Below are 26,060 nucleotides of genomic sequence, written 5' to 3'. Positions count from 1 at the left end.
TACAGTTCTTGAGTTTTAAGATATGAAAGTTTATCGAAATTAATGAACTTCTCCTGACAAGCACAATTTACAGTTATGATAAAGCTCAGAGCACAGAGGGAGTGCTGCCTCTTCCTCTGCACAGGCCTTTTAAGTGTCTCAATCTCTTCTGGCCGCTGTATAAATGTGAAACAACAATTTAGAGCACCTTTAATCTTTAGTCATGAAATACATTATCTTTTTAGTTATGGTCAGTTTACAAACACAAAAAGCGGCACGTTTTTAGTAATGAGACATTTTATTGTTTACACCGCTTTAATTGAATCCGTCGCTTATTATTTTAAAAATATCAAGATGTGTTCCTGATTCCGTCCGGTGTGGATTCTGCAGGCGGTCCTTCGCTGTCGTCCCAAGTCTTCTGTGTCGGGATTGGCTGAGCAACACAGTCCGAGGTCTGTCTCGGCATCCTATTGGTTCCTGCTCTTGTCAATCTCATTTTTCCCATTGTGGTGACAGATGGAAGGAAAAACAAAATTAATCTGTGCGCTCGGGCGGCCATCTTGGTTTTCCTTGCACAGGAGAGAGTGGAATCCCAGCTGGTGGGAAACCTTGAGAATTATTCCTCGTCAAGGATAATTCCCGGTGGTCACATATTTGGGATTTTTCCCAGCACATTTTTGAGGAAGTATACGCGGGCAGCCAGATGGCAAGAATCCTGTCCTGTGAGCGGAACGCGTCTGGAAAGCAGTCGGTCTGCTCGCGTCGAGGCTGAAATAACGTTAGCGGGCCGAGCTAGCTGTTAGGTACCGAGTCGGGTGCACCGTTTTCGGCTCTGTGCTGCAGCTGTTCCCGCTGGCATTTTCCATGCAGCCGGAGGATTCTTTCCAGCGGGACACGATATGTGGACTTTTACCACAGGACCGATAAGGTTTCTGTATGCTTATAAAGCGTTATTCCCGGATAAAATGATGTAATGTTTACTTACCTGGCAGAAAAGTGGACTGAATTCAGAGTTCAGTTTGATAAACGACCTACGATCTTACATTTTACAAACAGAAATCCGCCGAATTACATTCAGAAGTTCTCCCAGCGTGTTTGTTGAAGTTTACGTTAATGTTAATATGTACTACCAGGAATTCGTGTTAATTTTTTTTGAGGCCGTAATCAAGTTTTAAAGATAAACTTTTTTTTTTTTTGATGGACTTAAAGTTTTGATGGTTTTAAGTCAGGACGAACCTGTCCGCAGTTCACTGGAAAAAGACACGAGGACGACAACACACTGGATTAAGAACTAATTAAGGGTTTATTATTTCTGTTACTGTCATTGGATGTAAAATGGGATCAGCGACCAAACTGGCCTTCAGTGTTTTCCTCATCTCCTGCTCCTCAGGTGAGTTTAAAATGCAGATTCTACAGTTTTCCACTTTTCCGTTTTTAAAATGCACCATGTCTGCTAAGGATAGGACTAGTCGTAATCGTCGACTACGACCAGCTAACATTCAACTAGTCGACTATTTTTTTTATTAGTCGGCTAGTCGAAAGCTATTCATTAAATTCATGTAACCCTTAAGACTCGAGGCTCCCTTTACTCGGTGAAGAAAGTCTGAACGTTGGCAGGTGAACTAGTCAGCTCAAATGGGTAGTCTAAAATTAAATTAATGCAGGTATTGTGTTCATGCTAATACTGTTTCTTGTATTTGTGATTTACTGCTTATATTTGTTAGAATAAATGTCACGTTTGAGTTTCACCATGAATATTCAAAATTGGCTGAATTCATTCAATGTCAAATTTAGTCGTTGACTAGTTGATGTCTAATTAGTCGACCTACTGATTTTCATTAGTCCTCCCAACCCTACGCCAGGGTCCGGTTTCATAAAGCAGTCTAATCTTGTTTAGTCAAATAAACTCACTTAGTTGACTAGTTTTTTACGTTAGCTGTTGCACAAAGCACTTCGTCGGCTGAAGTTTCACATTACCAACTAAACTTTTTAGTCTGGTACAGAGGAGTCTAATCTTATTCTATCTGTAATCTTATTTTAGTCAATAAAACTTGAATATCCCACCTCAAAAATGACAGCCACCATGTACCACTACTTGATGGAACACTCAAAAGCACCCCTACATTACTCCTATTCCTTCAAAAAGAGATCTTCCTCTGCTTTTGGCCATAGTTACAGCAGATGACTGTTATGATGTATTTGTGATAGTTCTCACATGAGCCACTGGGTGTCGGTGTTACGCAGAGCAGCATTGTGCACAAAAAGGTTGACAAAAGTGTAGAAGAAGAAACTGAAGCGAAACTACTAGGCTAAGTGCTAAGCACATCGTTCTGCAGTTTGTATGGTTCCGTAAATGTTAACAAAACCAGTTAACGAAACAAAGGCTGGATAGTTCATGACAATGACCAACCTGGAAGTAAACAAAACTGTCGTGCATGGAGCCGTCTCTCTGCAACAGCACACGTGAGGCCGTTATGCCTGTGAAAACAGTCGACTAAGGTAAGACAGCTAATCTACAAGTTTAGCCATCGATGTAAAACGTGATTAGATGGATAATGTTGGGTGACTGACACGCTGGAGGGACTACATCTCTCGGCTGGCTTGGGAACGCCTTGGGGTTCCCCCGGAGGAGCTGGGGGAGGTGTGTGTGGATTGGGAGGTCTGGGCGACTTTGCTTGAGTTGCTGCCCCCGCGGCCCGACTCCGGATAAAGCGGAAAAAAAATGGATGGATGGGTGGATGTTGGGTGACTAACTGTAGTCGACTAAGAAAGTTTAGTAGACTGAAAGATTAGGTTACTTTATGAAAACTTGTCCCAGACCTAGGGTTGGGAGGACTAATGAAAATCCAGTTTCATAAAGCTGTGTAATTGTGTTTACTAGACTAAACTCACTTAGTTGGCCAAGCTTTTGACATTAGTCATTGCACAAAGCACTTAGTCGGCTAAATGTTTGCGTTAGCCGACTAAAGTTTTTAGCCTGGTACAGAGGAGGCTAATCTTATTTTAGTCGACAAAACTTACCTCAAAACTAGCGGTGGGATCAGGTGTTCTGGGACCGGAATAATCCATTACAGATGTTTACAGCCAGCCCTTCTTCAGGTTTTGATTGTGCTGAGGTATTACCTGTGGGACCTTTCATCAGGTTATCAATGACATGATGCACATCTCCAAGTCAGCCATTTTCTTTTGGAACACTCGAGCACCCCTACGTCGCTCATATTCCTGCAAAAGGAGTGTTTCATCTGCTTTTGGCCATGCTTGTAGCAGATGACAAACCTGGAAGTAAATAAACCTCTCGCACATTGAGGCATTTCTTGGCAACGGCACTTGCGAGGCTGCTATGCCTGTGAAAAATGTCGACGAATGTAAGACAGCTAATCTACAAGTTTAGCCGTTGATGTGAAGCAGAGATTAGACAGCCAATGTTGGGTGATTAACCTTAGTCGACTAGGTATGTTTAGTAGACTAAAATAATAGACTGCTTTATGAAAGTGAGAACTAATGTCTACTCCAGGGGTGAGCAATCATGTGCCAGGAAGGGCGGAGACACTACAGGTTTACCTTGCTACCAATCACCTCAGCAGGTGATTTCATTAATGATTAGGTGTCTCAGCAGGTGATTTCATTGATGAGCAAGTGTTTATGTTTAGGGGCGAAGCTCATCAGTAATTCACCTGCTGAGGTGATTGGTTGTAAGGAAAACCTGCAGTGTCTAGGCCCTCGTTGTCCACCCCTGCTCGACACACGTGGCTGTACATTCAAATGCTTCCTGTACGAGAGTCCCGTGAAGAATGAATTTAATTTTGAAAACTGAAAACTCTGTTTAAGCAGGCATTGACATTAAGCTTTTTAGTGTACTTGTAACCCTGGTGGTTTACTTGTCCTATAGGAAAAGCTGGTTGTCCGGACAAGCGTTATCTAATGTTTCCTGCCACAGCATCTTGCAAGAAGATGCTATGAACACACACTCCATACAGTGGTCTCGTGCACACATGATACAGGGTTCCCCCCAGAAATGTTTAGTGTAGCGGTGCTGTTGGTAATTATCCCCCGAGGCGGTGCACTGTGAGTTATTTTGACTGATTTTAGATGCACTGAAAACAAGAATAATAGACAAAAAATTTACACTTATGTTGTAATATCAAAGTTCTTTTTTGTATTTTTTTGTCTATGTTAAGAAAATAAATGACATTGAAAAGTTTAAAAACACATTAATATTTGATGGACAGAACATTTGCTCTCTTCTTTAAAAATGACACACTGGACCTGTGCAGAGATTTTTCTGTCATGTTGACACTTTTCTGAGTGGAATTGCATACTTACTAAAAAACAACAATATAACCCCTAATTGTCTTGTTTGAACAAGAGCTGAATCTGGACTGATTTGATTGTCAAATCAGAATCAAATTTATTGCCAAGTTCTCACATACAAGTAATTTGATCTGATGTCACTGGTGCATAAACAACAATAATAAAAAGAAAATGAAAAAAATAATTCTGGAAGAAGTAAAGGAGTAAATCTGCTCTTTTAAAGATGAATCCTGGATTCTGTTTCACTGAGGGTGTGTGCTGAAGATGATCGTTTATTACAATTGTTTTGCTGCTTTTTTACAGCGTGTAGCATCTGCTAACACTTTTTCCTCCTGTCTCTCGCTCTCTCCTCTTCTTTCTCGCTCTCCTCTTTTCTCTCTCTCGCTCTCTCCTCTTCTTTCTCGCTCTCTCCTCTTTTCACTCTCCTCTTGCTCGCTCTCTCTGTTCTGTCCTCTCTCTCTTTCTCTCTCGCTCTCTCTCCCTCCCTCTCTCCTCTCTCACTCTTTCTCACTCTCTCTCTGTGAGGGAACGAGAGACTCTTCACTTTCACACCATATTTGAGCAGACATTGTAAACATGAAGGCTTTCAACTGTAAAATAAAGCGTATAAATGAATTTCTGGAGCTATACAAGCAGAAGGAGCACTTTTTAATCTGAAGACTTTGACAGAGTTTTTTTCCGCTGCAGCGCTGCTCGGCTCTCTGTCTGCGGGGGAGAGGTGAGCGGCGAGTTCAGCACAAACAGCCTGGCTGAATTTTAGAAAAACTACCTGATAGCAGGGCAGAGTGTGACGGCGCTGTCATAACACTGATGGAGCGGCGCCGTTGTTGCATTGTCTGGGGATAACCCTGTGATATCATTTTTTTCCGATTGTCCGCCTTCTCGCGAGGTGCGAGACAAGACGTGATATAAATGAGAAAACGTGTCCGGTCGGACAACGATTTAGAGCTATTGCTTGTCCGATCACATTTTACACTTGTCCCGGACAATCGGACAAGCGTTAATGTCGATGGTACTTAAGTGATTCAGCAGGTATAGCAAATGTGTGGCAATTGGTATTCACACTGCCATGAACACTGCCATCTACTGGATGGGAGTGTAGATTCCAATCGCCACGCATTTGCTACATGCTGAATCACACTTAACAGAATTTTCAGTGAATTGCCTTTTTTTACAAATGAAAAAAATGACATTTATAAATACAGAATTATTTGTAAAAACCAACACACACGTTACAGTAGCTTGTGTGTTGGTTTTTACATATAAATAAAATGACCAACCACTGATGACAGGAAGCTCATTTTCACATAATGCCTTTTGGCATGTGTGTCTGTACACACTCAAACCTTCAAAATTAGTGCATTACTTTAAAACTAAAACATATAGCTGATATTTACACTTTGTAAAAAAGACAGAGGTGATCTTAATTCGATAACCTATCTGGAATTAGTTTGTTTAAAATTTTAACCATAAGTCAAAACTGTATTGCTGTGCATGACTGCTGCAACACATCTGTAAGACTGTATGGATGTGAAAATAAATTATTTTTTTCTTCTCTTCCTTTCTGTCTGGTAGCCAGCTCTCCTCTGCTGGCAGAGGATTGAGCTCTACCTCTCGGGGCTGTCTGCTACAAAAGATGTAACAGGCAGGCACTAAAATGTATGATTTCAGGCTTTACAAATGTTTTTAACTGTTAAGCTTTATTCACTATGCCCGCAAAAAGATATTAGTGGTCTAAAACTAACTAGCGGTCTAGCTTAGCCGCCGTTAGTTTCCCTCTGGCAGATCCCGAGCAGCCGGGAAAGCAGGCCGACTGGGTGACTGTGAGGAGGAAGCGTAGCCCTAAACAGAAGCCCCGTGTACACCGCCAACCCGTTCACATTTCTAACTGTTTTTCCCCACTGGACGACACACCCGCCGAGGATCAAACTCTGGTTATTGGCGACTCTGTTTTGAGAAATGTGAAGTTAGCGACACCAGCAACCATAGTCAATTGTCTTCTGGGGGCCAGAGCAGGCGACATTAAAGGAAATTTGAAACTGCTGGCTAAGGCTAAGCGTAAATTTGGTAAGATTGTAATTCACGTCGGCAGTAATGACACCCGGTTACGCCAATCGGAGGTCACTAAAATTAACATTAAATCGGTGTGTAACTTTAAATCAATCAATCAACTTTTTTTTTATATAGCGCCAAATCACAACAAACAGTTGCCCCAAGGCGCTTTATATTGTAAGGCAAGGCCATACAATAATTATGAAAAACCCCAACGGTCAAAACGACCCCCTGTGAGCAAGCACTTGGCTACAGTGGGAAGGAAAAACTCCCTTTTAACAGGAAGAAACCTCCAGCAGAACCAGGCTCAGGGAGGGGCAGGGGCTGAGGGAAAGAACCAGGAAAAAGACATGCTGTGGAGGGGGAGCAGAGATCGATCACTAATGATTAAATGCGGAGTGATGCATACAGAGCAAAAAGAGAAAGAAACAGTGCATCATGGGAACCCCCCCACAGTCTACGTCTAAAGCAGCATAACCAAGGGATAGTCCAGGGTCACCTGATCCAGCCCTAACTATAAGCTTTAGCAAAAAGGAAAGTTTTAAGCCTAATCTTAAAAGTAGAGAGGGTGTCTGTCTCCCTGATCTGAATTGGGAGCTGGTTCCACAGGAGAGGAGCCTGAAAGCTGAAGGCTCTGCCTCCCATTCTACTCTTACAAACCCTAGGAACTACAAGTAAGCCTGCAGTCTGAGAGCGAAGCGCTCAAATGGGGTAATATGGTACTACGAGGTCCCTAAGATAAGATGGGACCTGATTATTCAAAACCTTATAAGTAAGAAGAAGAATTTTAAATTCTATTCTAGAATTAACAGGAAGCCAATGAAGAGAGGCCAACACGGGTGAGATATGCTCTCTCCTGCTAGTCCCCGTCAGTACTCTAGCTGCAGCATTTTGAATTAACTGAAGGCTTTTTAGGGAACTTTTAGGACAACCTGATAATAATGAATTACAATAGTCCAGCCTAGAGGAAATAAATGCATGAATTAGTTTTTCAGCATCACTCTGAGACAAGACCTTTCTGATTTTAGAGATATTGCGTAAATGCAAAAGGCAGTCCTACATATTTGTTTAATATGCGCTTTGAATGACATATCCTGATCAAAAATGACTCCAAGATTTCTCACAGTATTACTAGAGGTCAGGGAAATGCCATCCAGAGTAAAGATCTGGTTAGACACCATGCTTCTAAGATTTGTGGGGCCAAGTACAATAACTTCAGTTTTATCTGAGTTTAAAAGCAGGAAATTAGAGGTCATCCATGTCTTTATGTCTGTAAGACAATCCTGCAGTTTAGCTAATTGGTGTGTGTCCTCTGGCTTCATGGATAGATAAAGCTGGGTATCATCTGCGTAACAATGAAAATTTAAGCAATACCGTCTAATAATACTGCCTAAGGGAAGCATGTATAAAGTGAATAAAATTGGTCCTAGCACAGAACCTTGTGGAACTCCATAATTAACTTTAGTCTGTGAAGAAGATTCCCCATTTACATGAACAAACTGTAATCTATTAGACAAATATGATTCAAACCACCGCAGCGCAGTGCCTTTAATACCTATGACATGCTCTAATCTCTGTAATAAAATTTTATGGTCAACAGTATCAAAAGCAGCACTGAGGTCCAACAGAACAAGCACAGAGATAAGTCCACTGTCCGAAGCCATAAGAAGATCATTTGTAACCTTCACTAATGCTGTTTCTGTACTATGATGAATTCTAAAACCTGACTGAACCTCTTCAAATAGACCATTCCTCTGCAGGTGATCAGTTAGCTGTTTTACAACTAAGATCGAAGCATTAAATAATGGTAGGGCTTCCTTGAGCAGCCTGGTAGGAATGGGGTCTAATAAACATGTTGATGGTTTGGATGAAGTAACTAATGAAAATAACTCAGACAGAACAATCGGAGAGAAAGAGTCTAACCAAATACCGGCATCACTGAAAGCAGCCAAAGATAACGATACATCTTTGGGATGGTTATGAGTAATTTTTTCTCTAATAGTCAAAATTTTGTTAGCAAAGAAAGTCATGAAGTCATTACTAGTTAAAGTTAATGGAATACTCAGCTCAATAGAGCTCTGACTCTTTGTCAGCCTGGCTACAGTGCTGAAAAGAAACCTGGGGTTGTTCTTATTTTCTTCAATTAGTGATGAGTAGAAAGATGTCCTAGCTTTACGGAGGGCTTTTTTATAGAGCAACAAACTCTTTTTCCAGGCTAAGTGAAGATCTTCTAAATTAGTGAGACGTCATTTCCTCTCCAACTTACGGGTTATCTGCTTTAAGCTACGAGTTTGTGAGTTATACCACGGAGTCAGACACTTCTGATTTAAAGCTCTCTTTTTCAGAGGAGCTACAGCATCCAAAGTTGTCTTCAATGAGGATGTAAAACTATTGACGAGATACTCTAACTCCCTTTGCAAAAACAATGTCTGACTCTGTAGTTTTCTCTGGGCCCCTCCCCAATCGGACCGGGAGCATGTTCTCCTTGAATTGCTGGCTGTCTGAGTCGTGACCAAAAAATGAGGTGGGCTTCATAGATAATTGGCAAAGCTTCTGGGGAAGACCTGGTCTTGTTAGGAGAGACGGCATCCATCCCACTTTGGATGGAGTAGCTCTCATTTCTAGAAATCTGGCCAATTTTCTTAAATCCTCCAAACCGTGACTATCCAGGGTTGGGACCAGGAAGCAGAGTTGTAGTCTTACACACCTCTCTGCAGCTTCTCTCCCCCTGCCATCCCCTCATTACCCCATCCCCGTAGAGACGGTGCCTGCTCCCAGACCACCAATAACCAGCAAAAATCTATTTAAGCATAAAAATTCAAAAAGAAAAAATAATATAGCACCTTCAACTGCACCACAGACTAAAACAGTTAAATGTGGTCTATTAAACATTAGGTCTCTCTCTTCTAAGTCCCTGTTAGTAAATGATATAATAATTGATCAACATATTGATTTATTCTGCCTTACAGAAACCTGGTTACAGCAAGATGAATATGTTAGTTTAAATGAGTCAACACCCCCGAGTCACACTAACTGCCAGAATGCTCGTAGCACGGGCCGAGGCGGAGGATTAGCAGCAATCTTCCATTCCAGCTTATTAATTAATCAAAAACCCAGACAGAGCTTTAATTCATTTGAAAGCTTGACTCTTAGTCTTGTCCATCCAAATTGGAAGTCCCAAAAGCCAGTTTTATTTGTTATTATCTATCGTCCACCTGGTCATTACTGTGAGTTTCTCTGTGAATTTTCAGACCTTTTGTCTGACTTGGGGCGATTTTAACATCCACACAGATGCTGAGAATGACAGCCTCAACACTGCATTTAATCTATTATTAGACTCAATTGGCTTTGCTCAATATGTAAATGAGTCCACCCACCACTTTAATCATATCTTAGATCTTGTTTTGACTTATGGTATGGAAATTGAAGACTTAACAGTATTCCCTGAAAACTCCCTTCTGTCTCATCATTTCGTAATAACATTTACATTTACTCTGATGGACTACCCAGCAGTGGGGAGTAAGTTTCATTACACTAGAAGTCTTTCAGAAAGCGCTGTAACTAGGTTTAAGGATATGATTCCTTCTTTATGTTCTCTAATGCCATATACCAACACAGTGCAGAGTAGCTACCTAAACTCTGTAAGTGAGATAGAGTATCTCGTCAATAGTTTTACATCCTCATTGAAGACAACTTTGGATGCTGTAGCTCCTCTGAAAAAGAGAGCTTTAAATCAGAAGTGCCTGACTCTGTGGTATAACTCACAAACTCGCAGCTTAAAGCAGATAACCCGTAAGTTGGAGAGGAAATGGCGTCTCACTAATTTAGAAGATCTTCACTTAGCCTGGAAAAAGAGTCTGTTGCTCTATAAAAAAGCCCACCGTAAAGCTAGGACATCTTACTACTCATCACTAATTGAAGAAAATAAGAACAACCCCAGGTTTCTTTTCAGCACTGTAGCCAGGCTGACAAAGAGAGCTCTATTGAGCCGAGTATTCCTTTAACTAGTAATGACTTCATGACTTTCTTTGCTAATAAAATTTTAACTATTAGAGAAACAATTACTCATAACCATCCCAAAGACGTATCGTTATCTTTGGCTGCTTTCAGTGATGCCGGTATTTGGTTAGACTCTGTCTGAGTTATTTTCATTACTTACTTCCTCCAAACCATCAACATGTCTATTAGACCCCATTCCTACCAGGCTGCTCAAGGAAGCCCTACCATTATTTAATGCTTCGATCTTAAATATGATCAATCTATCTTTATTAGTTGGCTATGTACCACAGGCTTTTAAGGTGGCAGTAATTAAACCATTACTTAAAAAGCCATCACTTGACCCAGCTATCTTAGCTAATTATAGGCCAATCTCCAACCTTCCTTTTCTCTCAAAAATTCTTGAAAGGGTAGTTGTAAAACAGCTAACTGATCATCTGCAGAGGAATGGTCTATTTGAAGAGTTTCAGTCAGGTTTTAGAATTTATCATAGTACAGAAACAGCATTAGTGAAGGTTACAAATGATCTTCTTATGGCCTCAGACAGTGGACTCATCTCTGTGCTTGTTCTGTTAGACCTCAGTGCTGCTTTTGATACTGTTGACCATAAAATTTTATTACAGAGATTAGAGCATGCCTTAGGTATTAAAGGCACTGCGCTGCGGTGGTTTGAATCATATTTATCTAATAGATTACAATTTGTTCATGTAAATGGGGAATCTTCTTCACAGACTAAGGTTAATTATGGAGTTCCACAAGGTTCTGTGCTAGGACCAATTTTATTCACTTTATACATGCTTCCCTTAGGCAGTATTATTAGACGGCATTGCTTAAATTTTCATTGTTACGCAGATGATACCCAGCTTTATCTATCCATGAAGCCAGAGGACACACACCAATTAGCTAAACTGCAGGATTGTCTTACAGACATAAAGACATGGATGACCTCTAATTTCCTGCTTTTAAACTCAGATAAAACTGAAGTTATTGTACTTGGCCCCACAAATCTTAGAAACATGGTGTCTAACCAGATCCTTACTCTGGAAGGCATTACCCTGACCTCTAGTAATACTGTGAGAAATCTTGGAGTCATTTTTGATCAGGATATGTCATTAAGTGCGCATATTAAACAAATATGTAGGACTGCTTTTTTGCATTTACGCAGTATCTCTAAAATTAGAAAGGTCTTGTCTGAGTGATGCTGAAAAACTAATTCATGCATTTATTTCCTCTAGGCTGGACTATTGTAATTCATTATTATCAGGTTGTCCTAAAAGTTCCCTGAAAAGCCTTCAGTTAATTCAAAATGCTGCAGCTAGAGTACTAACGGGGACTAGAAGGAGAGAGCATATCTCACCCATATTGGCCTCTCTTCATTGGCTTCCTGTTAATTCTAGAATAGAATTTAAAATTCTTCTTCTTACTTATAAGGTTTTGAATAATCAGGTCCCATCTTATCTTAGGGACCTCATAGTACCATATCACCCCAATAGAGCGCTTCGCTCTCAGACTGCAGGCTTACTTGTAGTTCCTAGGGTTTGTAAGAGTAGAATGGGAGGCAGAGCCTTCAGCTTTCAGGCTCCTCTCCTGTGGAACCAGCTCCCAATTCAGATCAGGGAGACAGACACCCTCTCTACTTTTAAGATTAGGCTTAAAACTTTCCTTTTTGCTAAAGCTTATAGTTAGGGCTGGATCAGGTGACCCTGAACCATCCCTTAGTTATGCTGCTATAGACTTAGACTGCTGGGGGGTTCCCATGATGCACTGAGTGTTTCTTTCTCTTTTTGCTCTGTATGCACCACTCTGCATTTAATCATTAGTGATTGATCTCTGCTCCCCTCCACAGCATGTCTTTTTCTTGGTTCTCTCCCTCAGCCCCAACCAGTCCCAGCAGAAGACTGCCCCTCCTTGAGCCTGGTTCTGCTGGAGGTTTCTTCCTGTTAAAAGGGAGTTTTTCCTTCCCACTGTCGACAAGTGCTTGCTCACAGGGGGTCGTTTTGACCGTTGGGGTTTTTACGTAATTATTGTATGGCCTTGCCTTACAATATAAGGCGCCTTGGGGCAACTGTTTGTTGTGATTTGGCGCTATATAAATAAAATTGATGAAATTGATGAATTTATGTTCATCTGTGTCAGTATTTTAATTTTGATTATCAATTATATTTTTATCTGTTATTCCCATACCATTTTTATTCATACACTGTGTCTGTTTGGCCACACTGTCATGCAGTGAATGAATGAATGAAGTCAAATCATGTCTTTATTATAGTACATTGGAGCAAATAAGTATCTGATCCACTGTTGATTTTGCACGCTTTCCCACCTACAAAGAATGTTGAGGTCTGTAAGTTTTATCGTAGGTTCACTTCAACTGTAAGACAGAATGTAAAAAAAAAAAAATCTGAAAAATGACATTGATTTTAAAAAAAATAAATTTAATTTGCATTTTATTGCATGAAATAAGTATTTGATCACCTACCAACCAGCAAGAATTCTGTCTCTCACAGACCTGTTAGTTCTTCTTTAAGAAACCCTCTTATTCTGCACTCTTTACCTGTATTAATTGCACCTGTTTGAACTTATCTGTATAAAAGACACCTATCCACACAACCAATCAATCAATCACACTCCAACATATCCACCATGGCCAAGACCAAAGAGCTGTCTAAGGACACCAAGGACAAAACTGTAGACCTGCACAAGGCTGGGATGGACTACAGGACAACAGGCAAGCAGCTTGGTAGAAGACAACTGTTGGTGTAATTATTAGGAAATGGAAGAAACACAAGATGACTGTCAGTCTTCCCTGATTTTGGGCTCTATGCAAGATCTCACCTCGTGGGGTAAGGATGATTCTGAGAAAGCCCAGAACTACACAGGAGGACCTGGTCAATGACCTGAAGAGAGCTGGGACCACAGTCACAAAGATTACATTAGTATCACACGACACCGTCATGGTTTAAAATCCTGCAGGGCAGCAAGGTCCCCCTGCTCACGCCAGCACATGTCCAGGCCCGTTTGAAGTTCACCAGTGACCATCTGGATGATCCAGAGGAGGCACGGGAGAAGGTCATGTGGTCAGATGAGACCAAAATAGAACTTTTTGGTATCAACTTCACTTACCATGTTTAGAGGATAACAACCCCAAGAAAACCATCCCACCCATGAAGCATGGGGGTGGAAACCTCATACTCTGGGGGTGCTCTTCTGCAAAGTGCACAGGACCACTGCACCGTATTGAAGGGAGGATGGATGGGGTCATGTATTGAGAGATTTTGGCAAACAACCTCCTTCCCTCAGTAAGAGCATTGAAGATAGGTCGTGGCTGGGTCTTCAGCATGACAATGACCCCAAACACACAGCCAGTGCAACTAAGGAGGGGCTCCGTAAGAAGCATTTCAAGGTCCTGGAGTGGCCTGGCCAGTCTCCAGACCTGAACTCAATAGAAAATCTTTGGAGGGAGCTGAAACTCCAAACCTGAAACATCTGGAGAAGATCTGTATGGAGGAGTGGACCAAAATCCCTGCTGCAGTGTGCGCAAACCTGGTCAACAACTACAGGAAATGTCTGACCTCTGGAACTACAAACAAAGGTTTCTGTACCAAATATTAAGGTTTGTTTTTCTAGTGGATCAAATACTTATTTCATGCAATAAAATGCAAATGAATTATTTAAAAATCAGTGTGATTTTCTGTTTTTTAAGATTCTGTCTCTCACAGTTGAAGTGTACCTACGATAAAAATTGCAGATCTTTACGTTCTTTGTAGGTGGGAAAACTTGCAAAATCAACAGTGGATCAAATACTTATTTGCCCCACTGTATATACTTTTATCTTATTCAAGAGAGGAGAATAAGGAGTAATAATGGTTGTGTTTTTAATGCTTTAAAATAGGTATCGGATTGCTATCGGTAAGACTAATCATTTAAAATATTGGATCAGAAGCCAAAAAAATCAGGACATCCCTAGTATTTTCCTGATATCCCTGTTTGATACCAATACCAACTGCTGAATTTCTGGTATTGTGGCTTCCTGCACAGGACAAGTGAGCCACATCAGAAGAATGTCTACAAAGTTCAGTGGCTTTTCCGCGTGTGGTTTCTCTCACCGCTCCTTCATTTCAGAGTGTTGAACATCATGCTGTGCCGTTTGGACACATGATTAAATGTGTCAGCGTGTACGTCGGAGGGCAGGGGTTTCCGTTGTTGTACTGTCAAAGCTCCTCCACAGGGTGACGGAGGCTCTCTGAGCACCAACACCTCCCCCTCCAGTTAATCCCTTCACTCCAGCACAGAGGATAATCTGCAGACTATGAACTGTGTCAAAGCATCTTGTCCTCAGAAGTAATCCCACCGCTTCTACTAAAGACATGAGACTGAAAAATGTCTTTCATAAATGCAACCTGCGCTGCTAAAGGACGCATGCAGACAAGCTTCATTTTTCTGTCCAGTCAGAATCAGAGCCCAAACTACGGCTAGGTGACTAAAACAGTCTGTTGATTTCAGTCATCAGCTTTGTATAATTTTACTCGATAGACAGGTCATTGCTCTTGATTCATTTCAAATATGCAGAGTCAGCGGTGCAATCCGCAGGGCTGTGCTGCTGCTTCAATTTGCACATTTTAAAAGTGGTGCACATTTTAAAAATGTATTTCTCTTTCCTTTGCTTCAGATAGACACCAAGTCCGTCTCTGGTGCAGGGCACCATCTAATCAGGTAGTGGTTTCTGCAGAAACGTGTTTGTCTCCTTGTCGTGTCTGTTGTCCAATGCAGAGACTGTACAAGTGTGTAATAATGATCTGAGCCACTTCAAGCGTGATTCATGATGGATTTAATCATTAACATTTCTTGAAACATCATCTTTCAAAAGTCTCTGCCAGCAAATGCTAACTGGCTAACGTTAGCTTGAGGTTTGTGGTTGTGTATCTGTGCATATGTGCCCAAATCACTAATGTTTATATGTTGGCATCGGTATCAGGCAAAATGAGTTTGAAAATATTGGCACATCGAATATCAGCAAAAATCCAGTATCATGCATCACTTGTGATTATACTCGGAGTTCAGAAATATATTCTGGCTGGTAGATATAACTGAGTTTATATTTCAGGCAGCAGTGGTGGGCACACTTCAGATAATCCGATAACAGATAATTATCGAAGATAATGTTTTCATTATCGGATTATCTTTTTAGATAACTTTAAAAACCATTATCGGACCAATTATCTTCCGATTAATTTTTGTTCGATAACTTTTAGACCGATAAACAAAATAAACAAAGCTGAACAGCGACAAGCATTTTTAAAATTTAAAATCAGTTCAGCACCTACCTGTTAAAAGTTTTGTAACAGATGGACAGTTATACCCTCTGCTAACAGAAGAGAGCTGCTTCTATGAAAAGCATCTCTGTCCTCTGTAGACAAAGGAGAAATGGCCAAAAAATAAATAATTTCCTTTAACACCATACCGATATGCTGGCAATATCACCTAAGTCACCCAGAGGCATACATTTTTAACTTATGGTTCAAATTTTAACCAAACTAATTTTGGACAAGTTATTTAAAATTACTGTCATGTCTGAAGTTTTATAAAGTGAAAATATCAGATATATGTTTTAGTTTTAAAGTAATGTGCTAATTTTTAAGGTTTTGTGAGCACATGCTGTGCCCAGCAGTGCATTATGGGTAGGATGATTTAATCTCAGTACGTTCACGACAGGACAATTGCATTTCAGACACTCTGTTCAGGCTCCATGGACAACAGCATTAAACTCTAGTGCCTAAAACTCTCGTGAATATATTCTCTTGGTTTATAGACGTTATTGTATTTGCGTTTGTTAAATTCCACGCATTTTAAATGTAGCAGACAGGGATTATCTGGAATTTTGTTTTCAAGGCCTCTACTGCCATCTACTGGTCAGTAGTGTTCATGGCAGTATTCGCCCTAAGTACTAAGCGTCTGGGCACCAGTGTTCTATTTATTTTGACCCCGGTTATATCAGATGATTGTCAAATCAACTTTTTGGGTTTGCAAATGGCTTTTTACAAATGAAGTTTAAAAACAAAACAGCAAAAAAAAAAAAAAATTACAAGACAGCTCTGTGGTGTTTGCACATGCACAGTGCGAGCGGTTAGATGCTTGTAGCTTTTCAGCAGCAGGATACCCTCACGACGGCCGACCATAATAATATCAAACAGGTTTGATTTTCATTGGACCATATGATCAGCGATCAGGAGGTGGTCCTGAGATGTTAAACGCAGCTTGTTACTCCATGTACACTACACGATGCAGGATGCGCGATTAACCTGAAACTCGGTCCAAAAAATTCCTGCATGAAAAATCATCTTGCACAGTGTAAAGCACGTTTTACAACATCATAAAACGTGCGCACATTCTCTCCAGAATGTTCAAAGACGACAGTGTGATCTCATTGTTTGGATCTGTTGTTACTTTTAATATTAGTAGAAGCTCTTGTGGCATTAAAACTTAAAATCATTTTATTAGTAGTTGTAAGTGTACCAGAGACAATATTGGAATTTATCTGTTATCGGTTATCTGTAACTTCCGATACATTTTTGGGTGGTTTATTGTTTTATCTTTATCGAAGATAACTTTTCAGTTATCTGATTATCTGTTATCGAAGTTAATTTTTTGGTTATCTGTGCCTACCACTGACAGGCAGTAAATCAAGGGGAAAGTACCTTAATTTTCATTTATGTTGTTTTCTTTTTTTATATATACAGAAATTTGAGACAGTGAATTAATTTTATCTGCTGTCTGATATTTTCATTGAATTAAATGTTCCACATCTTGTTTGAGGACATTTTCCAAAAATCCAGTCTATTTGGCGTCTTTTGGCCATCTCAACTATAAATCTAAATAAATTCCTTTGGTTTTGCTCAAACATTAAAGTCTCAGACTGTGGGGTGGTGGTTAAAGAGGTTTCCCTGCAGGGCTGCTGTCCTGCACGGGTCAGCTGATCTCATCAGCCAATCAGCAGCTGTGACTCCTGACCCAGTGGCTCTGTGTAATTTAAAAATCTGAGTCGATTTGTCTGCTTCAGTTGCCTGGCCCAGATCTGCTGATGTTCACCTCCCCCCCCCCCCGAGTAATCCTGATAATGGTCTCTGTGGCGACGCACATAATTCCCAGATTTATCCTAACCACATGGCAATTAACAGATGAATTCCTGCCCAACATTTCCATTCCACAGATTCTAGTGTAATTTCTATGTATGTATGTGCAGTTGTGCTCAAAAGTTTACATACCCTGGCAGAATTTTAGATTTTTTTTTTTTTTTTGGCCATTTTTGAGAGAACATGAATAACACAAACTTTTTTCCCCTCATGGTTAGTGGTTGGGTGAAGCCATATATTGTTAACCAACTGACCTTACTCTTTTTAAATCGTAATGACAACACAAATGACCCAAATGACCATGATCAAAAGTTTACACACCCCAGTTCTTAATACGGTGTGTTGCCCCCTTTAACATCAGTGACAACTTGCAGTCTTTTTGTGGTCGTTGTGGACGAGGCTCTTTATTTTCTCTGATGGCAAAGCTGCCCATTCTTCTTGGCAAAAAGCCTCCAGCTCATGTAAATTCTGGCACTGTCTTGAATGAACTGCACGTTCAAGATGATATTGAGGTCAGGAGACTGAGATGGCCACTCCAGAACCTTCACTTTAGTCTGCTGTAGCCAAGGACAGGTCGACTTGACCTTGTGTCTGGGATCGTTGTCATGTTGGAACATCCAAGTATGTCCCACGTGCAGCTTCCGGGCTGATGAGTGCAAATTTTTCTCCAATATTTTCTGATAACATGCTGTTTTAATTACTTAAAAATCATTAATTCATGAATTATTTAAAAACCATACAATGTGACTTTCTGTTTGTTTGTTTGTTTGTTTTTTAGCTTTTGTCTCTCACAATTTAAGTGTAGCTACCGCCGATAAAAATTAGACCTCTCCATTCTCCGTAGGAAAACTTGCAAACTCGACAATGGCTCAAGTACGTATTTGTGTGTGTGTGTGTGTGTATACACTAGCATGTTGCCCATGGGGATTCACAGGCTCTCGATTGGGTCGTGTTTCTTGGTAGCTGAAGCCCCATCACACATAGCCAGAATGTGCAGGAAGCAGGCCGACACAGCAAAAATGGTCATAATCCGGATGCAGTTGGGGGATAAAGAGGCGTGGTCAGCTGTGTCAGAACGCAGCCAGACTGCCTCATCCACACTAGAGCTGGGGATTGTTTCAAATTTCAAGATTCGGTTCTGATTTTTCGGATGTGGGCCAATTCTGTCGTCATTCTGGCTGTGTGACATAGCCAGAAGGGTGGTAATAAATTAAGCAATGAGTTGGAATGGCATGTCAGTCCAGAATGTTTTTAGAACCTTCACACATAATGCGAAACAGTTTGAATTAGCGAACCACAAAAACACTGCGCCGACGGGCAGGCGTGTACGATCCTTCTGCGACAGTGCACGCTTGTTTACAAACACAGTGCGAGCAACTGGAGCATGTGGAACCACATCGCGCAGCTGCTGTGTTAAAAATAAAAACCAGCTGGTACCTGTGGAACCACATCACGCCCGCTGCTGTGGAAAAAAATAAAAACTCAAAAAATACATAAATGCACCAAACAGCAAATGTCAGGCACGATCTGTTTGTCTCTGATCGAAGTTCCACGCATGTACAGCTGTTTGTCTTTATCGCATGCAGGTACTTTTAATTTGAGACTCAGCATCATGAGATTGAACACACTCATGGTAACAGCAGTATAACTTAAGTAATGTGACTAAACTTACAAACTACAAAATCACAATTAATTGTTAACACTAACCAATCAATCAATCAAACAACTTTAACTGCCCCTTGTGGGATTATTAAAGTCGAGCAGCCCGTAAAAACCACAACATATAACAGCATATAAGAACAATAAAACAAACAAAATGGATAAATACAGACTTAAGAAGGAGTTAAAATGAATAGCCAGAATAAATAAATAACTCAGCCACATGGGGTGTCCAGCCAGTACATTCTGAGTGCCAGTCCCAAGCCTGGATAAATGAGGGTTGCGTGAGGAAGGGCATCCAGCGTAAAACAAGCCAACCCAACTGTGCAGACTAAGAATTGAATTTCCATACCGGATCAGTCGCGGCCCGGGTTAACAACGTCCGCCACCGGTGCTGTTGCCCAACAGGGTGCCGGTAGAAATTGGGCTACTGCTGGGTGAAGACGACGACGATGAAGAAGAGGAGGAGAACATTTCCACAAACAGCAGGAGAAGAAGAAAACTAGAAGGGTGGAAATGAGAGTGGGGACTTTGAATGTTGGTAGTATGACTGGTAAAGGGAGAGAGCTGGCTGATATGATGGAGAGGAGAAAGGTAGACATATTGTGTGTGCAAGAGACCAAGTGGAAGGGAAGTAAGAGCAGGACCATCGGCGGTGGGTACAAGTTGTTGTACCATGGTGAGGACAGGAAGAGAAATGGTGTTGGGGTCATTTTAAAGGAAGAGTATGTTAAAAGTGTGTTGGAGGTTAAGCGAGTGTCTGACAGGGTGATGAGTGTGAAGTTGGAAATCGAAGGGGTGATGATGAATATCATCAGTGCATATGCCCCACATCTAGGTTGTGAGATGGAGAAAAAAGATTTCTGGAGTGTGTTAGATGAGGTGGTGGAGAGTGTGCCCAAGCATGAAAGAGTGGTGATAGGAGTGGACTTCAATGTGCCTGTTTGTTGAAGGGAGCAGAGGTGATGAAGTAATGGGTAGATATGGTATCAAGGATAGGAATGGGGAAGGACAGATGGTAGTTAATTTTGGAAAAAGGATGGAAATGGCTGTGGTGAATACCTACTTTAAGAAAAGGGAGGAGCACAGGGTAACATATAAGTGTGGAGGAAGGTGCACACAGGTGGACTACATTCTTTATAGGAGATGCAAGCTAAAAGAAATCAGAGACTGTAAGGTGGTGGCAGGAGAGAGTGTCACTAGACAGCATAGGATGGTTGTTTGTAGGATGACTTTAGAGGTGAAGAAGAGAGTGAGAGCTCAACAAAGGATCAGATGGTGGAAGATGAAGGAGGAACACTGTTGTTTGAAATTTAGCAAGCAGCTGAGAGAAGCACTGGTTGGACGGGAAGCAATTTTAGACAACTGGAAAAGTACTGCAGATGTGGTGAGGGAGACAGCTAGGACAGTACAGGGTATGACATCTGGACAGTGAAGGGAAGACAAGGAGACTTGGTGGTGGAATGAAGAGGTCCAGGAAAGCATAAGGAGAAAGAGGTTGGCGAAAAAGTTTTGGGATAGTCGGAGAGATGAAGAAAGTAGACAGGAGTACAAGGAGATGCGGGGTAAGGCGAAAAGAGAAGTGGTAAAAGCGAAGGAAAAGGCATATTGCGAGCTGTACGAGAGGTTGAATAGTAAGGAAGGAGAAAAGGACTTGTACCAATTGGCCAGACAAAGGGACAGAGCTGGAAAGAATGTGCAGCAGGTTAGGGTGGTAAAAGATGCACATGGTAATGTGCTGACAAGTGAGGAGTGTGTGCTGAGAAGGTGAAGGGAATATTTTGAAGAGCTGATGAATAAAGAAAGAGTGAGAGAAAAGGCTGGATGACGTGGTGAGAGTAAATCAGGAAGTACAAGAGATTAGTAAGGAAGAAGTAAGGGCTGCTATGAAGAGGATGAAGAGTGTAAAGGCAGTTGGTCCAGATGACATTCCAGTGGAGGCCTGGAAATGTCTAGGAGAAATGGCAGTAGAGTTTCTAACCAGATTGTTTAATAAAATCTTGGAAAGTGAGAGGATGCCTAAGGAGTGAGGACGAAGTGTGCTGGTTCCTAGTTTCAAGAACAAGGGTGATATGCAGAGCTGCAGTAACTACAGAGGCATAAAGTTGATCAGCCACAGCATGAAGTTATGGGAAAGAGTAGTAGAAGCTAGGCTTAGAAAACAGGTGAAGATCTGTGAGCAGCAATATGGTTTCATGCCGAGAAAAAGCACTACAGATGGTAAATGGTAAATGGACTGCATTTATATAGCGCTTTTCCATCTGTATCAGATGCTCAAAGCGCTTTACAATTATGCCTCACATTCACCCCGATGTCAGGGTGCTGCCATACAAGGCGCTCACTACACACCGGGAGCAATAGGGGATTAAAGGCCTTGCCCAAGGGCCCTTAGTGATTGTCCAGTCAGGTGGGGATTTGAACCCATGATCTTCTGAACTCAAGCCCAACACCTTAACCACTAGACCATCACCTCCCCTAATGCAGATGCAAAACCTCCCCAGATGCAGTGTTTGCGCTGAGAATACTGTTGGAGAAGTACGGAGAAGGCCAGAAAGAGTTACATTGTGTGTTTGTGGACTTAGAAAAAGCTTATGATAGGGTGCCAAGAGAAGAGCTGTGGTATTGTATGAGAAAGTCTGGAGTGGCAGAGAAGTATGTTAGTAGGGATGTGAATTGTACAACTACTCACGATTCAATTTGATTCTGATTCTTGGGGTGATGATTTGATTCAGAATCGATTTTCGATTCAATGAGCTCTGAGAAATAGTTATATTACTTAAAAAATGTTTATGTTTAAGAAAATGCAGCTTTACAAGGTTAATCAAGTGATTCTAGATGTAAATTTACTTATCTGCTTTGCTCGTTTGGAGTTGGCTGGCAGTTTAGCGAAGCGCTGGTCAGTTGTTGGCAGAGACCGCTGCTCCGCTCTTTTAGCTCTGGGTGATGACGTAGCATGTGGGCTTGCGGATTTGAAGTGTTTCCGAAGTACTTAACTTTCATTTTGCAGATTTTGCACACTGCATAAGTCATGTCAAGCTCCTTCTTACGCAGCAAATAATAAAATCCAAAATGCACTCAAACATTTGCCTTTAGCAAAGACGGTGCTGGCTGAATTAGCTCTTTGTCCGCCATGCTAAGCTGCAGCTCACGAATATTTGAAGCACGCCGGACCCTCCCCTCACGGGGACGCTGCAGTACAGAAGCCGTTGCCTGACAAACAGTACGCGCAGTACAAGAATAGTGTGACAGTGGTGAGATGCGCATTCGGAATGACAGACTCATTCAAGGTGGAGGTGGGATTACACCAAGGATCAGCTCTGAGCCCTTTCTTGTTTGCAGTGGTGATGGACGGGTTGACGGATGAGCTCAGACAGGAGTCCTCATGGACTATGATGTTTGCAGATGACATTGTGATCTGCAGTGAGAGAGCAAGTTGAGTGTAGTCTGGAGAGGTGGAGATATGCTTTGGAGAGAAGGGGAATGAAAGTTAGTAGAAGCAAGACTTAGTATATGTGTGTGAATGAGAGGAATCCCAGTGGAATAGTGCAGTTACAAGGAGTAGAAGTGGTGAAAGTAGATGAGTTTAAATATTTGGGGTCAACTGTTCAAAGTAATGGAGAGTGTGGTAAAGAGGTGAAGAAGAGATTGCAGGCAGGGTGGAGTGGGTGGAGAAAGGTGGCAGGAGTGATTTGTGACCGAAGAATATCAGCAAGAGTGAAGGGGAAAGTTTACAAGACAGTAGTGAGACCAACTATGTTGTACGGTTTAGAGACAGTGGCACTAACAAAAAGACAGGAGGCGGAGCTGGAGGTGGCAGAGCTGAAGATGTTGAGATTCTCTTTGGGAGTGACAAGAATGGACAAGATTAGGAATGAACATATCAGAGGGACAGCTCAGGTGGGACGTCAGAGAGGCGAGACTGAGATGGTTTGGACATGTGCAGAGGAGGGACCCAGGGTATATAGGGAGAAGGATGCTGAGGATGGAGCCACCAGGCAGGAGGAGAAGAGGGAGGACAAAGAGGAGGTTTATGGATGTGCTGAGGGAGGACATGCAGGTGGTTGGTGTGACAGAGGAAGATACAGAGGACAGGGTGAGATGGAAACGATTGATCTGCTGTGGCGCCCCCTAACGGGAACAGCCGAAAGACAAAGAAGCAGCCAGAATAAATAAATAAAACACGCCAGGGCTACAGAACATTTGAAAGTCAAATCACCGAAGGAATAAACGACTTTAAAAAACGGTTGGTTCTACGATCTGGTGAAGCATACCAGCGTCCTGAAGGAAGCAGAGAAAACTCCCTTGAAAGAACATGACCTGACAACGACAAGATGCTGTCAGCCTTCCGGAGGATCTGAGTTTAAATCTTTGTTTCACTCCGATAATCTTTGAACAGATTTTAACAATATTGTTCAGGCTGTTTGTCTTTCACTGAGGGGGTGTGAAACACTAACAGCACTGTTAAAATAACATAAACCACAATAACGTTTAAAGTCCCAAAACCCCAAACTCCCATGGTGCATTTTAGCACAACATCCATTGTTTACTGTTTCACTAAAATTGCTCATTTCTTCAAAAAACAATTTATGTCCTATCAACTTTCCCTTTTCGCAGCGTTCGTCCTTGACCCAAAATACATAAGCATACCAAATGGCAAATGTCAGCTCTTCCCGGTTTCTGCATTATCGAAGCCAAACACACACACACACACACACACACACACACACACACACACACACACACACACAGAGACCACTTGGCTTTTATAATATAGAAGATGTATGTATGTATATGTTTTTAAACCGTCTGACTGTCTATCTACCACTATTGGAATCTTTTTGGAGTAATTATACCATTTCTAACCAACAGACACATTGTCAGGTGGTGCTGATGTGTGATGTTTTCTCAGGGAAACGTCTTCAACGTCGTTGTGAAGAAGCCTTTCCGCACCGTGGCGCTGAGAGAGATCCGCCGCTAACAGAAATCCATTGTTACCAGAATTTTATCTTATTTTATTCGGCAATAAAATGATATAAGAATACATAAAAATACCGCTGAGGATAACACAAGAACGCTTCCAATACAGATGCTTATTTACATTGTGGTCCTCGAGCACCGAGCTGCTGATCCACAAGCTGCCCTTCTAGCGCCTGTTGAGAGAAATCGCTCAGGACTTCAAGACGACCTCCGCTTTCAGAGCTCCGCTGTGATGCTCTGCAGGAGGCCGGCGAGGCTGATCTGGTCGGCAGCTTCCTAGTTCACAATATCGCAGTGTGACACTGTCGGCCAGTTCGTTACATCACCACTAAATTCACTATCTGGTACAAAATACGGCTCCACTGAACAAACTGCTACACATCGATCATGATAAATAGCTTTATCTCGAGGATTTAAAGCATAATAAGCGTAATAACTGTACAGTCTCTCCATTTTTCTGTCACGTGCCAGCCTCCTTGTAATCCAGAATGGAGACGGCACCTGTCCTGCAGCAAATTGGTCACGTGATTGAAAACTCTCTATAGTCCCTTCCCATGTAGAGCAGACCGTGTGTTTTTTTAAAAACAAACACACTGCTTCTCTCTAAATGCGCAGTAAGTCTATTTCAGATGATCAGCGTGGACCATCTTTCTCTTAAAAGGCTTTATTTTACTTTGTGTGTCACGTTGGAAAGCGGCAGCTATTGTTGCTAATTTGATTAGCTGTTATGCTCCAGTCTTCTTCTGTTTGTTTTTTTTTTTTCTGCAGACGTTGCAGCACAACACACAGGCCTGGCATATGTACTACAACGTTAAACGAAGCTTCGAGGCACAGAATTTGCCTCGAACATTTTTTGTAATTGAATTATTCGAGTTAATCGACTAATCGTTTCAGCCCTAGACTTTACAGTTTTTCTTCCATTCTGGCGTTCTATATTAACACAGGGAACCTTAGTTCATGCAAAAACATGAAATTTGAATATGAAAAAAGGTTGTTTTATTTTTTTTACTCTGAAAACCACAAACATCTTTACCGAACCATTTTTATAACTTCGGATGTAAATATAAATTGTAAGTTTAAAAGAAAACATGTAAAAAATGCAGCAAAAACAAAGTTATATACATGTATTTGCATTAACCCTCTGGGGCCGATGCCGTCGTATACGACGGCTAAGACCAAGCTTTACTAAATTATAAATAATTTTTAATGATAGGAGATAGAAACTTACTTTTTTTTTTGCTGAAAAGTTAACTCCGCGGACTTTCGAGCCAGCCATCGGCCATCTTTGCACTCCTCATAGAAGCTGTGTGATGACATGCACAATGTTAGTGTCCAATCGGAATTGGTTCATCATCACATGGTTTTCTAAAATCCAATCATAGGGCAGATTTACCTCACGTGAAAAGCCAAAGATCGTTTTCTAGTTGGCCCGTTTGAATAGCCCCCTGGGTGCTCCAGTGAGTATACACTATTTGTACATACTCAGTGTGCCCTGTGCCATTATGCACAGCGATCAGTGCAACAGACGGAGCACCTCTGATGACAATCTCATGTGCTCAAACAAAGAGTGTGTAACTATCAGGATTGCTTCACTAGTTAAATTATTTTTTGCTTTATTTTTTATTTGCCTATTTCTGATTGTAAACCTTTGACACTTATAAAACACAACTAAAACATATATATTCTGAAAGCACAGGTTGTCCGGAAAAAAAAGAGACATAAAACTTGATTGTGGGATGCAGAGAGAGCTGTTAACAGCAATAATAAAACATTTATGCCAGGCGAGTGAACTGTCCAAAAAATGCCCTTGGACCTCAGAGGGTTAAAATGCAGGAGTGTTTTAGGCAGGTTTTTTTTTTTTTTTTTTTGGGCAGCATTTTACATGCAATAATATGCCACACAAATTATATTTTTGCCACTCAGATAAACATTTCCTGTCCAAAGCAAGACTTCTCT

The 26,060-nt window shown here is 41.4% G+C and overlaps 1 protein-coding gene across 1 annotated transcript in view; it reads left to right on the top strand.

Annotated features, from left to right (window-relative positions):
* The first annotated feature begins 363 nt into the window (after positions 1-363).
* Positions 364-26,060, top strand: part of acvr2aa (activin A receptor type 2Aa) — a 74,694-nt gene continuing 48,997 nt past the window's right edge. The window contains exon 1 of the mRNA XM_034185858.1: positions 364-1,369. Coding sequence (XP_034041749.1) covers positions 1,315-1,369 — 55 coding nt within the window. The 5' untranslated portion in view covers positions 364-1,314. The remainder of the gene's footprint in view (positions 1,370-26,060) is intronic.

This window comes from Thalassophryne amazonica, chromosome 14, assembly GCF_902500255.1.
Source record: "Thalassophryne amazonica chromosome 14, fThaAma1.1, whole genome shotgun sequence".
Taxonomy (NCBI): Eukaryota; Metazoa; Chordata; class Actinopteri; order Batrachoidiformes; family Batrachoididae; genus Thalassophryne; species Thalassophryne amazonica.
The sequence above is the reverse complement of the archived record's forward strand: the minus strand, read 5'-3'. Positions and strand labels throughout refer to the sequence as shown.